This window comes from Scylla paramamosain, chromosome 28 (assembly GCF_035594125.1).
Source record: "Scylla paramamosain isolate STU-SP2022 chromosome 28, ASM3559412v1, whole genome shotgun sequence".
In the NCBI taxonomy this organism is placed as follows: domain Eukaryota; kingdom Metazoa; phylum Arthropoda; class Malacostraca; order Decapoda; family Portunidae; genus Scylla; species Scylla paramamosain.
This window is the reverse complement of record NC_087178.1, coordinates 7,450,001-7,465,000: the sequence shown is the minus strand read 5'-3', so window position 1 is coordinate 7,465,000 and position 15,000 is coordinate 7,450,001. Positions and strand designations below refer to the sequence as shown.

At 44.5% G+C, this 15,000-nt stretch overlaps 1 protein-coding gene across 2 annotated transcripts in view; it reads left to right on the top strand.

Moving 5' to 3' along the window:
• Nucleotides 1-15,000, top strand: part of LOC135114835 (hemicentin-1-like) — an 83,770-nt gene that overhangs the window by 36,662 nt on the left and 32,108 nt on the right. For both annotated transcript variants that reach the window (XM_064030961.1, XM_064030960.1), the window contains one exon: nt 7,148-7,335. In XM_064030961.1, coding sequence (XP_063887031.1) covers nt 7,148-7,335 — 188 coding nt within the window. The remainder of the gene's footprint in view (nt 1-7,147; nt 7,336-15,000) is intronic.

Here is a 15,000-nt window from a genome sequence, read left to right as displayed (position 1 = left end):
TGATTAACTTAAAGGTGTGTGAGTGCTAATTAGCGTCAGGGAGCACTGTATAGGTATGACGAGGCAAGATAAGGAAGGGTAAACGATGAGGAGAAGGAATAAGGAAGAGGGGGATAAAGGGAGGGAGTAGAGGAGGAGGAAGCAGAGTGAAGGTGGAACAAAAGGGAAAGAAAGGTGTAGCAGAAAGAAAAAAATAGAAAGACATAGGGAAAAATGAGACGAACATTGGGTTAAAAAGTGAGGAGGAGGAGGAGGAGGAGGCACTCAAGTGTTGTGAAGATTACGGAGAATAATAGAATGAAGAGACTTAAAGGAAATGAACACTGCGAGAGATTGGAGGAAGAAGGGGAGGGGGAGGAGGAGGAGGAGGAGGAGGAGGAGGAGGAGGAGGAGGAGGAGGAGGAGGAGGAGGAAGAAAAAAAAAGTAGGAACCTGGAGGCATTTGTTCTTCCTTGAAAATCATGAAAATCTAAGAAAATGTGTTAATTTCTCTTCACTACACCTTATTATTCCTTTTTTTCCCCTTCTTCCTTCTCCTTTTCTCCTCTTCTCTCACTATTCTTTTCCTCCTCCTCCTCCTGTCTCGATTTCCTTAATGTGTTGCAATGCTCTGGTTTCTATTCATCTTCTTTTCCTTTATTCTCCTTTCTGTTTCTTCTTTCCCCTTCTCTTTTATTTCCATTCTTTGCTTCCCTCTATCCTTTTTTCCTTCTTAATTGCATTTTTTGTGTTGTGTAATCTTTACTTCGCTACTTCTTTCTTCTCTATGATGATGTTTTACTCTCTTAGTTTTCTCTCTTTCCTTTCATCTTCTTCCTCTCTCTATAAATCTCGACTTTTTATGCTCCTTTCTTCATCTCCTTTCCCGCTATTTCATTTTAGATTGCGTTTTATCAGTTGACCTCCATCCACCAGTTCTTTCTTCCTCCTCCTCCTCCTCCTCCTCCTCCTCCTCTTCTTTTTCTTCTTCCTGTTGCTTATCATCACTTTATGTCACTAACCCTACAAGTCTCTCTTTTATATTCCGCTTCTGTTTATCTGTTTAATCTCTCTCTCTCTCTCTCTCTCTCTCTCTCTCTCTCTCTCTCTCTCTCTCTCTCTCTCTCTCTCTGACTCCCTTCTCTCCTGCTTCCCTTCCGTTCTCCTATTCCGATCCATCTGTCTAATTTATCCTCCGGTATTTCGCTGACTCCTCTTCCATTTCGTTTCCTCATACGATCGTGTCTCTTTCTCTCTCTCTCTCAGTCAACATTCTCATCCATCTTCTGGTGCGTCTATACATAGCTTGCTTTCTTGTTTTCTCCCCTTCCTGCTCTTTCTACATGTCTCCCCCTCTCTCTCTCTCTCTCTCTCTCTCTCTCTCTCTCTCTGTGTCTCTTTCTCCCCCTCCTAGTGCCTGTCTCTGTCTCTGTCTCTCTCTCCGTCTTGGCTTGAAGTATCATCTAACCTGCAGTAAATTCTATTCTGGCACATCACCGCCACACAATCTTAACGGGGTGTAAGTTTCCCCACGCACCACAATCCCTTCTCTCTATTGACAGCCTTTATGTGTTCCTCCTTAGCCCTCCTTCTCCTCCTCTTCCTTCTTCTCTCTCTTTACTTTCCTCATAACTTTCATGGTGTTTAGTAAAGTACGTATTTTCACATCATCTCTCCTGTCCTCGATTTTTCATTGCATTTTGGCTGGTTTTCTCTTTTCCGTTTTCTCTTCTGTCAAGTCGAGATTCCAGCGTATTTTCATATTGTTTCTTCTGTTTCTTTTTTTCTGGTTTGGCTGGTTTTCCCTTTAACTTTTCATTATTTTCCTTCAAGTCGAGATTCCAACGTATTTTCATATAATTTTCTCTGTTTTTAACTCTGATTTGGCTGGTTTTCGTTTTCTTTTTCCTTATCTTCCGTTAAGTCGAGGTTCCAACATATTCTCACATAATTTCTAGTTTTGCTCATTTTCCGTTTCCCTTTTCCTTATATTCCGTCAAGTCGAGAATCCATCGTATCTTTGCATCACTTCCTCTATTTTTTTTTTTATTATGGCTTTGTTTTTTGTTTTTTTCTTCTCTCGTTTTCTCTCTTTTCCGCCTCAAGAATGCAAGCCGGCGAGTCCTTATGGTATTTACACCTCGGGAGACTCTCAAGGGTCAGGTTAGTCAGTTTCTTGGTTCGTTGTGAGGTATTTCTGTCGCCGAGCCTTCCCCGCCACTTGCTCAGGCCTCGCTTGTGGGTCGGGCTGAGTTGATGATTCTCTCTTATACTTTGTGGTGTCGTAACTCTTGAATGTTGGGTGCCACGTATGTCTCTCTCTCTCTCTCTCTCTCTCTCTCTCTCTCTCTCTCTCTCTCTCTCTCTCTCTCTGGGTGTCTCTCTTCTTTTAGCTACCTACTCGTTTTGCTTTCTCTCTCTCTCTCTCTCTCTCTCTCTCTCTCTCTCTCTCTCTCTCTCTCTCTCTCTCGCTTACCTATTCTCATTCTCCTTACTCATGTCCCGGTGTCGCTTCCCACACTCACTCTCCCTCCTTAAAATCTCTCTCTCTCTCTCTCTCTCTCTCTCTCTCTCTCTCTCTCTCTCTCTCTCTCTCTCTCTCTCTCTCTCTCCCATTCACCACCCAGCAATGTTAATATCTCTTTTTGGCGATCAGATAAACACCCACGATAATTTAGAGTCCTCTCCTTGAGTCAGTGGGAAGCAATGCGAGGCGGGGGAAGGTGTAAAAAAAGGGGGAAGGAAGACGTTGGAGAGAGAGGGAGAGGGAGAGGGAGAGGGAGAGGGGGTTGGGTATCATGGTAAAGCACACTCCCACACTCCCATTCTTCCCTCCTACGCGCCGCATACTTCCCGGCCCTCGTGTCACTCCCCTTCCCTCCATTAACACTGATAAGACTGGGTATTCTTACGAAGCTGTCACCGTTCCTCTCGTCACCTCCCTTCCTCCTTCCCTCACTCCTTTCCTTCCTATCTGTTCCCTTTTTCGTTTCCTTCTCGATCTAGTTCTCTCTCTCTCTCGTACATGGAAATTTATCGTATTTGTGTTCGTTTACTTTCTCTCTCTCTCGTGTGTGTGTGTTTGATGATTGAAAACGAGAGGTAAGGGGATGTGAATGTGGGTCATGTGACATACTTTACTTACGAGGTCATCTGAGGGTTTAACTAAACGATCATATGGCTTACTGGTGTTGCTCATGCATGGTCGTATGGCTTTCTTATCTATCCTTCGTTGTTTTTTCTTTGTGTTTCTTTTTTTATTTGTACCTTATTTTTTTCTGGAATGCAGTAAGGTATTCCAAGTAATTATTATCTCCTCCTTCTCCTACTATCTACTACTACTACTACTACTGCAACACACGCACGCACGCACACACACATACAGAACTAAAGGACGAACTCAGAGAAACTAGAAATTAAGTCATCCAATGTAACTATTTTTTTTTTTACTTAGTTACTGTGTCTCATAGTTTTTCGTCCCTTCCCCCTCTCTCTCTCTCTCTCTCTCTCTCTCTCTCTCTCTCTCTCTCTCTCTCTCTCTCTCTCTCTCTCTCTCTCTCTCTCTCTCTCTCATTCTTTGGAGGTAAATAATGGGGCGCGGGACCGGCGGAAGATGTTTTTTGGTATCTTCTTTTTACGATGCTGCCAAGAGGAAGAAGAATCGAGAGGAGGGAGGAAAGGAGGAAGGGAGGGAGGGAGGCAGGGAGGAAAGCGGGTCTTGTCTCCTAACCAGTGGCGTAGAAACCCATTCCCGTCTCATCCAGAAGGTGTTAGATGGTCTGATATTGGATTAGGTGCCCCGTCTGTTCCAAACTGATGGGAGGGAACGTGAATCAAGCAACGATATGAGGGATGATACTAGAACGACCTTTGTAACGTCACAACAACATAACGACACTGAAACGACCCTGGCGACACCACGGCAACGGTATAACGTCACTGAAACGACCTTTAACGATCTTTACGACCCCACGACAACACCACAACGACGCCACGGGAGGAGAGTATCAAGAGAACTATGGGTAACATCACTACGACGAGGCCACTGCAATAGACACTTCAGGAGCTACATACGACCACTGAAACATGACATCACCTTTACATCATCAGTAACATCACTACTATGAGTACTGTTCTTGCTTCACGACCTTACGAAAGACTACTACTACTACTACTACTACTACTACTATTTCTGCTACATCTCTCACCAACTGCATTAACTACCATCACCATCACTGCCACAACCACTTAACTGCTCCCATCACCACCACCACTAACAACAACAACAACAACAACAATAGTGATAATGGTAACTGAAATAAATATAGATATGTTCCTCTCCCCGTTGGAAATATTATGTTTACGTTGATGCGACGAACAAAGTAATTATTTTTCCATTATATTTTTTGAGACACAGAGAGACGAGGGATGGTGAGAGTGTGAGGTGGTTTGTGGGCCAGCTGCCAGTCTCTCTCTCTCTCTCTCTCTCTCTCTCTCTCTCTCTCTCTCTCTCTCTCTCTCTCTCTCTCTCTTATAGATATTCCTCTATATTCTACCTTGGCGTCTTCACTTCTTGTTTTTGTTTGCGAGTTAAATCTACGAGAGAGAGAGAGAGAGAGAGAGAGAGAGAGAGAGAGAGAGAGAGAGAGAGAGAGAGAGAGAGAGAGAGAGAGAGAGAGAGAGAGAGAGAGAGAGAGAGAGAGAGAAGGTTAAGACACACACACACACACACACACACACACACACACACATTACCATTATTATGCTTGGATTATATTTGGCGCGACAGACACAAAGAGAGAGAGAGAGAGAGAGAGAGAGAGAGAGAGAGAGAGAGAGAGAGAGAGAGAGAGAGAGAGAGAGACCACACATGAGACACTAACATGATACACGCTCTCCCTCTCTCTCTCTCTCTCTCTCTCTCTCTCTCTCTCTCTCTCTCTCTCTTCATCATCTCACTTAATGATTATCTCTTCACCTGAGCAGCATCTTATCTCTTCATGATCTTTTCTCTTATCTCTTTTTTCTCCTCCGTAACTTCTTTCTCCATTACTCTCTCATCGCCTGTGAGAAAGAGAGCGAGATTTAATTTTCTTTTTTCTAACTTTTTATTGACACCAATCAAGTTTTTATCCGGTCACTCACTCTCTCTCTCTCTCTCTCTCTCTCTCTCTCTCTCTCTCTCTCTCTCTCTCTCTCTCTCTCTCTCTCTACTATAATTTATGAGACGCAACAGCAGAGAGAGAGAGAGAGAGAGAGAGAGAGAGAGAGAGAGAGAGAGAGAGAGAGAGAGAGAGAGAGAGAGAGAGAGAGAGAGAGAGAGAGAGAGAGAGAGAGAGAGAGAGAGAGAGAGAGAGACTACTGCTGATTCGAATTTGCCTTAAGACACCAAGAACAGAGCTATCTCTATCTCTCTTTCATAACGGGATAATGAACCTCGCTATACAGACCCACTAAGCTATATGAGATACCTAACATTCGCCTTATCGGGGTTATACGTTATGCCGGGAGTAATATTGGTGCGGGAGATATTGGGGAGATGGAGAGAGAGAGAGAGAGAGAGAGAGAGAGAGAGAGAGAGAGAGAGAGAGAGAGAGAGAGAGAGAGAGAGAGAGAGAGGTTATAACAATATTCTGGTCGTTTTACAAGGCATCATTCTCTCTCTCTCTCTCTCTCTCTCTCTCTCTCTCTCTCTCTCTCTCTCTCTCTCTCTCTCTCTCTCTCTCTCTCTCTCATCAAAGTGGCCTCGTTTCTCTTTACCATCTGACCCCTCTCTCTGTGTCTTCCCTCTCCCTCTCCGCCTCTCCCTCTCCTCCTCGACCTCACCTTTCCTCTCGTCAAGCTTCACACCTGCCTTATCACCTGTCTCCACCACACCCATTAACAACACGACAAAGGAGCACGCAGGTAACTTAATACTCTTTTTGCTTCCCTCAAAAAATGTATTTTTTCCCACACTTTTAAGATCTTTCTCCTCTGCTTTCATTTGAGGAGGAGGAGGAGGAGGAGGAGGAGGAGGAGGAGGAGGAGGAGGAGGAGGAGGAGGAGGAGGAGGAGGAGGAGAAATGTTATTAAGCGTCGCAATACAGTAATTCAAACCAACACCAGCTTATCTCCCTCCCTCTCTCTCTCTCTCTCCCTCCTGTACCACCTCTCTCTCCCTCCACCAAGAGACAAGGCTCTTCTCCACCTCACGTCCCTCACCCAAAAAGAACGCAGACGTGACTAGGATAACAACAACAATTACATGGCGTGCTGGTGGTGAAGGTGCTGGTGGCTGTGAATGGGGGGTGGTGGTGGTGGTGGTGGTGGTGGTGATGTCTGTTTTTTGTGTCGCCGTGGATTGAATTGCTCGAAGGTACTTTTCCGTTTCTCCTGACGCGGTTGGAAAGAGACGAGGGGAGGCCTGGCGGAGTAGAGGGAGGCAGGGATATGTTAAAAAACAACAACGCTTTCTGAGGGGCCGAGAAGGAAAGAATCGAGGCCGCCTTTGTCCTGGGCTGAGCCACCGCGTGTCAGGCTGCATCAGGCCCGGGGGAGCGGTGCCTCGCCTCACTGACTTGGCGGCGAGTCTTTTTCCTCTGGTGTCCCTGGCCCTGTGTGCTGCTCAATTCTCAGGTGTGACCAGCGACGCGGCAGTAACTCAAGGCAGCCATCTTGCTTACTGCATTTAATTTATTCATTTCACTTTAATATGAAATAATTAAGAACACTGGAAGTAATACATGAATTTTTATATAAGCATCCACTAGAAAGAAGGGGATTAAAAAAGGAATAGATTTTGTAATTTCTAGTCAGTTTAGTCATTGGACGTGGCAGTAGAACAAGTAAAGATGTCTCAGAGTGTTTGGTCATTAACGAGACGTGCGCCAAATAGCAGTGAAAAGTTTAATATTCTCGCAAGATTTAGGCCAGTATTCTGAAACCCTTCGCTGTCACACCACGGCCACACCAAAGGCCACAGAGACGATTAGCTGGGTTATGAATAGTGTTTCTCCTATTAACGATGTAGATGTCCTATTAATCTCTCACCAGAACCATAAAAAAACATCCATGATATCCCGTTCAACTTCAACTAGAGTCCTTTGAAAGCAATCGAGGTACGGACGGAAGCGTTTCGGAATATGGTCTCCAATCTCAGGTTCATCACTTCTTTTCTCCCTTCCAGTGGCCGCGGCAGGAGGCTTTGCGCCCAGCATTGAGGTGCCGCCGCCCACTTCGGAGCCGCCGGCCAGCTCTACAGTGGACGCGGCGCTCCTCCCTACCTTTCTAACCCACGACAACGCCACCGTCACTGTGCACGCCGGGGAGACCGCCACGCTGTCCTGCTACGTAGTGCGGGTCGGCGACAAGACGGTACGTGACAAGAAGACCTTCCACTACAAAGCCCACTCGTCACTGTTTAAGTCACCCACCACTCAAGACTACCTTTCCTCCTCCTCCTATAGTTTATCCTTCTTTATCTCTTCTGTAGTTTCATTCTCCTCCTTCTCTAGTTCTTCCTGCCATTCTAAACAACCTCTCCTCCTCTCCTTCTTTAGTTCTTTCTGCCACTCAAGACAACCTCTCCTGCTCCTCCTCCTCCTCCTCTAGTTTATCCTTCTCCTCATCTAACTCTTCTAGTTTATCCTCCTTCTCCACTTCTTCCTGCCACTCTAATGGACCTCTCCTCTTCCTCGTCTAGTTTATTTTTCTCCTCCCCTAGTTCTTCCTGCCACTCTACCTCTTCTTCTTCTGAGCCGTGTCTTCAGAGCCCCAGTAATCCACAAGTCAGCCAGGCCATCAGTCACCAAGCTCAAGTCAAAAGTCAGCCTGTCCCTCGCCCTGCCACAACCTTATGTTCCTCAGTCATTGCTAAATGCCCAAAAGCCACCAAGACCAAGCCACAAGAGACCACCATGCAGCTTATCGTACCTACCAGTCCCCCACCAGCCTCCCGACCCTCTCTCTCTCTCTCTCTCTCTCTCTCTCTCTCTCTCTCTCTCTCTCTCTCTCTCTCTCTCTCCCCGACTAACTGAACTCATAAATCTCACTTCCCCTCCCACCTACACTCACTCTGCTGCCCTCACGCGGTGCCACCTCATTCCCCCCAACCCTCCTCCTCCTCCTCCTCCTCCTCCTCCTCCTCCTCCTCCTCCTCCGCCACTACATGCTCTATCATTACGCTTACTTGTAACTTACGTCTCGCTATCCAGAGCAGAGGTAGTCGACCGCAACCTTAGTGCGTTGATTAAAGTTTGGGAGTTAAAAGGCGGAACGTGGCACAAAGCAGATAGAGAGAGAGAGAGAGAGAGAGAGAGAGAGAGAGAGAGAGAGAGAGAGAGAGAGAGAGAGAGAGAGAGAGAGAGAGAGAGAGAGAGAGAGAGAGAGAGAGAAATGTGTGTATGAGTGAAGGAGGCGATTAGGAAAGGATGAGAGGTGTGTGTGGGAGGGAATTTAAAGTGTAGCTATGTGTGTGGGAGTTGATGATGATGATGATGATGATGATGATGATGATGATGATGAGAGCATGGCGTGTGGTGAGGTCAAGGATGTGAGAGGTACGCAGCTTATAAATATATTCCAAACTAACATAAAAGCAGGCAAAGCTTATCGTTGTGGTTCTTAGGTGTGTTAGAAATTTGTAGGTTCCGGGAAGAGACCATCGGGTAAATTAATGAGTGTATTATTGCACTTCGCCGACAAACACTAATTGTTATGACTCAATCTGCTTTTATAGTGAACAAAATGTAGGGTTTAATTATGTTTTGTTTAGTCATCTTTCTGTTTCGCTCTAGTAGTTTGTTTATCTATTGTTCATATTTAGTTTAGTCTTATTTCTGTCTAGTTTAATTTACTTTGCTTTAGTCTAGTCTTACTTCTGTTTCAGTTTAGTTTAGCCTTATTTCTGTTTAGTCTTTTCTTTACTCTTGCTTCTGTTTCGCTCGTAGTTTATTTATCTATTGTTCATATTTAGTTTAATCTTACCTCTGTCAAGTTTAGTTTAGCTTACTTTAGTCTAGTCTTACTTCTGTTTTAGTTTAATTTAGCGTTATTTCTGTTTAATCTTCTCTTTAGTCTTGCTTCTGTTTCGTTCTACACAACCTCTCCTCCTCTTCTAGTTTATTCTCCTCCTTCTTTAGTTCCTTCTGTCACTGAAGACTATGTTATGTTGTTATGTTCATCTATTTTTCTTGAACACGATGCTTTAATTTTGTGTATCAGTTGAAGGTTTTGTATCCAACTGCATTCAGAGTTTAGTTAAGTATTTTTGTTCCAGTTTCTCACGTACAGTAGTTTTATTTATTTTTTTCCCCATCTCGAAAACGGTATGTGGGATTAATTCTGTGTATCACTGTAAGCTCTTGGCTCCGTAGTAATTATCTAAAAGTCCATTCATAGTAAGGACATGTGAACTTTAATCTTCCTTAGTTTAATCTTTTTTTTCTCAGCTACACACATATAGTGCTTTTATTCAACTTCCATCTAGAGTACAATACATTAATTCTGTGTATGTAAAAAGCTTCATCTTCGTAGCATTTTTCTTCCGTGAAATAAACCACGGACTTTAACCCCCCTTTAGTTTAGTCTTTTTCTTTTTCTGCTTCACACATGCAGTACTCTTATTTTCCATCTCGAGTACCTTACAACAATTCAGCGTATATAAAAGTTTCACTCCATATTCTTAATCCCTTGATGATACACGTGAAATAAACCAACTCCTCTTTCCACACATCACCACAGCCGCACCAGAGGAGAGGAGAGACGTCGTGAATAGAAGCCTTAAGTGAAAAATGAATGGTGCATCTCGTCCTTTTCATTAATTCACCCGAGGAAATACGGTGCGGGAATCTCACACTCCCGAGAAGCGATTTATTGTGTTGCCTGGAAGCGATTTTATGAATTTACACCACTCGGTAATAAATAATAGCTGGTCTCCTTCCTCACGTGCTGCACTTACTTCGCCATAAACAACAGGTGAACGGGAGAGGGAGAGGGAGAGGGGGAGAGGGAGCGAGAGTATTAGCGCTGGTGTGTGTCCTTGTACTCGTATGTGTGTGTGTATGTGTGTGTGTGTGTGTGTGTGTGTGTGTGTGTGTGTGTGTGTGTGTGTGTGTGTGTGTGTGTGTGTGTGTGTGTGTGTGTGTGTGTGTTATTTCTTTACCTTGATTTTAATGAGTTTCTGTCCCAACTCGTCATTCTCACGCGGGTGTTTAATATGCATGAGTAGGTGATGGATTACATATGCACCTCCCCCCATCCCCTCCCACGACTTGTCCTGCCCTCCCTATCTCTTCTCTTCCCAATCTTATCCTCCCCTCCCCTCTCCTCTCTGGCTTTTCTCTCCCAGCCGCCTTCCAACACTTTTAACTCTTATCTTCCCAGTTTTTCTCCCCAGTCCTCTTCTCTCGTCTATCCTCTCCCTAAATCTTATCATCCCCTTCCCTCTCTTCCCTGACTGTTATCTCCCAATCTAGTTACTATCATTCTCCTTCTATCCCCATCCCTCTCCCCTTACCTGCCCTCCAGAGATCCCCCTTCCTCGTCCGTCTTCTTCCCAGCTTCCCTTCACAGTTACCCTCTCTTCCTCTCTTGTGTTCTTCCGTTTCTTTCTCATGTCATACCAATACTTCGCACGAGAACAAAAGAGGGAAAGAGGGAGTGAAAAAGAGGAGGAAGAGAACAGACGGGAGGAAGAGGAAGAATACGAGGAAGAGGAGGAGGAGGAGGAGGAGGAGGAGGAGGAGGAGGAGGAGGAGGAGGAGGAGAAGGAAATAACCAAACTCCTATCAGCAGCATATCAAAATTACACCAGTTATTCATCTCTTCCTTCCTCTTTCATTTGCCTTTGTTTTAATCTGTCATAACAAAAGGCTTTCAAAACACACCTGCCCTACCTCTACCTGCGTACCTAAGCTCACACCTGTCCACACGCCTGTCCTCTCATCAAGGCCCTCTGAGCGATACCCTACGTGGCCAGGCACGTGCACAGACACGGGTGAATGCACAGTTATGAGAAAAGCTAAGATACTTACCGTGATAACACACACACACACACACACACACACACACACACACACACAGACACACACACGAGCTTATCTTATTAATACACACGCATGACATGTAGGAAAGGTGTATGTTATTATCTAGAAATTCACTGCTATACATACACTACTACTACTACTACTACTACTACTACTACTACTACAACGCGTGCAGCGTTATAGTAGTAGTAGCGCAATAATAGTCGTGTAATGCTAGTGTGGAGGTCGTTACGCTGTGTTATAGTCATGCTGTGACTGCGTGGTTGTCGTGGGAATGCCTGAGGGTGGTGGCGCATGATGGCCTTGCGTCTGTCACTGAGGGGCGGAGAAAATCTTGGTGCATTGATTGTATGGCTGTTGCAAGGACTCTCCGCTCCCTCTGCTAACTGACTTCCATGGCACGTGAAGGAATTAAGTCTTTTTTTTACCCCCTCCGTCTATCTACAGCTCTCCCTCCTCATTTAAAAGAAAAACGAATGAAAACGCTAAGTAACGGAGAACATTTATTGAGAGTAGTGTAGCCAAGACGAGAGAGAGGGTTAAGTGATACAATTTAATGGAATGTAAAGCATCGGAGAACATTTAACGACAAACCAAACAGGAGGACTTAGTGAGAGAAACAAATGAAAACTTAAGAGGAACTGGAGGGGTGAAAGAATCAAATGGAATATAAAACAGGAGAATATTTAAAGCCGGAAATCAAAACAAGAGGACTTAGTGAGAGAAACCAAACCAAACACACAGTAGGAACCCAAGCAAGAGACAGAAGCATTTTTCCGAGTTACAACACTGACAATCTTTATTTTATGAGGTTCGATTCCCTCTCGCGCCACACTCTTACTCCTCTTTCTCTGTTTCTCTTCCTCCTTCCTTTGTTGGGTTTGATTGCAGATGTTCCGGCTTATTTTATGACGCTTGGGGATGGAGAGGACGAGGAGGGGCAGAGGGAATGACGGGGGCTGAAGAATGAAGGGGAGTGATGATTGGCATGTGGTATGTCAATTATATGGTGCGTTGTGCCACGGTACCTCGCGTGAATAACGGATGGAAAAAGGAAGTGTGCTGAGGGCTTGAATTGCAAAGGGAGAGAGAGAGAGACGGTAAAAAAAGACAGATTTTCTAAGCAGTAGGGAGAACGTGGGACAGAATTAAGGGTGTATATTGATAAGGGTAAACAGCTAGGGTTTTGTTAAGGTAAAGGTATCGGTGGGTAAGGCAAGGAAGGAAGCGGAGAACGAAGGTTAGTGTTAGGTACAGACGGGAGGGAGAAGGAGGGGAGGGTGGAGGGTGGAGGGAGAGAGGTTGGGTACAGTAAAGGGAAAGATATTGTGGTCTGGACAGGAATTCCCTAGAGGTTGGAAGAGAGAGAGAGAGAGAGAGAGAGAGAGAGAGAGAGAGAGAGAGAGAGAGAGAGAGAGAGAGAGAGAGAGAGAGAGAGAGAGAGAGAGAGAGAGAGAGAGAGAGAGAGAGAGAGAGAGAGAGAGAGAGAGAGAGAGAGAGAGTAACCAACCTCTTCGCTTAAGGGACACAAAAATCCCTTACCTCCTCTTCTCTTCTCCCTTCTCCTTCCTCTTTCTTTCCTCTTCTTTCTCCTTTCCCTTGTCCCGTTTTTCTTCCCAGTGCCCGTCCTATATTTCTTCCATGCCCTCCCTTTCCCCTGTCCTCCTCTCCCCTCCTCCCCTTTCCCAGTAACCCCCTTCTCTTCCTCCCTTCACTCTCTTCGCCACCTCCTGCAAATATTTTATTCCCTGATGCACAAATAGTAAAACACACACACACACACACACACACACACACACACACACACACACACACACACACACACACACACACACACAGACAATTGTTTCGTCACAGATGATTCTCTTAATAGTATATTCCTGGTAAAATCCATCACCATATTGAATACAGTGTTAAAAAAAAGTTGGTAGAGCGTGAGATTAAAAAAAGTGTGAATTCTATCGATGTTGATGAAATGGAGCCCTGATGGTGGTGGTAGTGGTGGTGGTGGTGGTGGTGGTGGTGGTGGTGGTGATGGTGGTGGTGGTGATAATGGTGGTGGTGGTAAATTTGGTTAATGATAATAGTAAGTTGATGGGTAATAATAATATTGATAATGATGATGATAAAAAAAGTAATAATAATAATAAAAATGGAGGGTGAAAATTAATGTAACGCAATAAAAAAGGAAGTGAAAGAAGTAGATGAGTTACGTAAAGAGAGAGGTATATGAATGTATGGAAGAAAGAAAGAGAAAGAGAGAAAGAGAGAAAGGAAAAAAAAAATAGACGAAATGAGGCAATTTGTGGAACATGATAATATTCCACCTTCATATAATCTCGTTATTTTCCCCGAGTCTTGCGTCTCTCTCTCTCTCTCTCTCTCTCTCTCTCTCTCTCTCTCTCTCTCTCTCTCTCTCTCTCTCTCTCTCTCTCTCTCTCTCTCTCTCTCTCTCTCTCTCTCTCGTCACTCTTTTCTCTCTATCTCATTAATTTTTCTTCTGCTTCCATCTCCCTCCTGCTCTTTATTTCTATTTTACTTCACATTTCTCTCCTTGTATTTGTCGTCTGTCTCCTCCTCCTCTTCTTCCTCCTCCTCCTCCTCCTCCTCCTCCTCCTCCGTCAACGAATCAGAGCGTGGAGGACTGGAGTGCCTTGCAAGAGAGGAGGAAGGAAATGGGAGGACGAGAAGAGGATAAGAAGATAAGTGTGTGTGTGTGTGACGGGTTCTCGGCTCCTGGCTCTGGCGTGTAAGGCAGTGAGCAGGCCGGTGTGTGGCTCAGTGGCTATCGCGATGACCTCTACTCCTCAGCGCTCAGGGTTCGAGTTCCCGGGTCGCTCGCGTGTGTTTATGTATTTGATATTGGAGGATAAAATGTTAAGGGCAGTTTTACAGGGTACGATTCTTGTTCCCGGGGCGGTGAGAGGATGCCTTCAGCTCGCTTGGGAATTTAAACGGTCAACCTATTTCTGTGTAGCGCGAGGATGTAGTGAAAATGTAATAAAAATGTGTAGAATCAAGGAATAATGAAGCGAATAATGAAGTAAATACAAGTCTGATTAGATGGACGATTCGGTATCTTGTTATTTAGTCTGAAACATTGCTTTCATATGCAGTTATCAAAATATTTAATTAAAAATACATGTTTTTGAGGCAGTGAATGTTGGCCTTTCATTTCACGCACAGAATAGTTCAAATTATCATATCAAACTAAGGTATAAAACTCCACGTTCTCATTTAGGCACATTTCATCAAATTACAAAGCAAAAATCATCCACACACTGATATAATTGCATTAATCAACGCGTGAACATTCTTTCCTCACGTCCACGCCTGTAACACTGATGGGAGCGCCGCCAAATCATCACAATAACACACATTTCAGGCACTATACAACATGACTTAATAGCGATATGATTGCACCACTCAACTTGTAAACATTTCTCTCTGCCGCACTTGTCCTCAACACTAATGCCAACACCAGCAAATTAACCAAATTAACACAATAACATACGCTACACTTCTTCTTCCTCTTCTCTCGCTTGCTACTGCTACGTATCGGCACAGCAGGTTAACCTTAGAAAAAGCAATCGATTTTCTGTGCCTTACTCGGTCACGCCCATTAGAAGCAACACTTTCACTGGCTATAGCCTATATATTTAGTATATTTTTTAAAATAGTATATTTTATTTTGTCCACATTCCCCTAAATACACCCATTACAAACATGTCTTCCTTTCCTTCACTGACTATACTATATTACGTGTCTTGTCCACATCCCTACTACTACTACTACTACTACTACTACTACTACTACTACTACTACTACTACTACTACTGCTGCTACTACTCGTGTCTGAAGGGTTGGGTGGCACTTAACCCCTTCAGTCTCGCGTCATGAAGGGAAGGGCGGCAGGAAGTCCATGTTAGCTCGTGTGTCTACAGTGATATAGAAGTCCTCATCCTGGTAGCTAATTGCAAGGTGCTCTAACTGT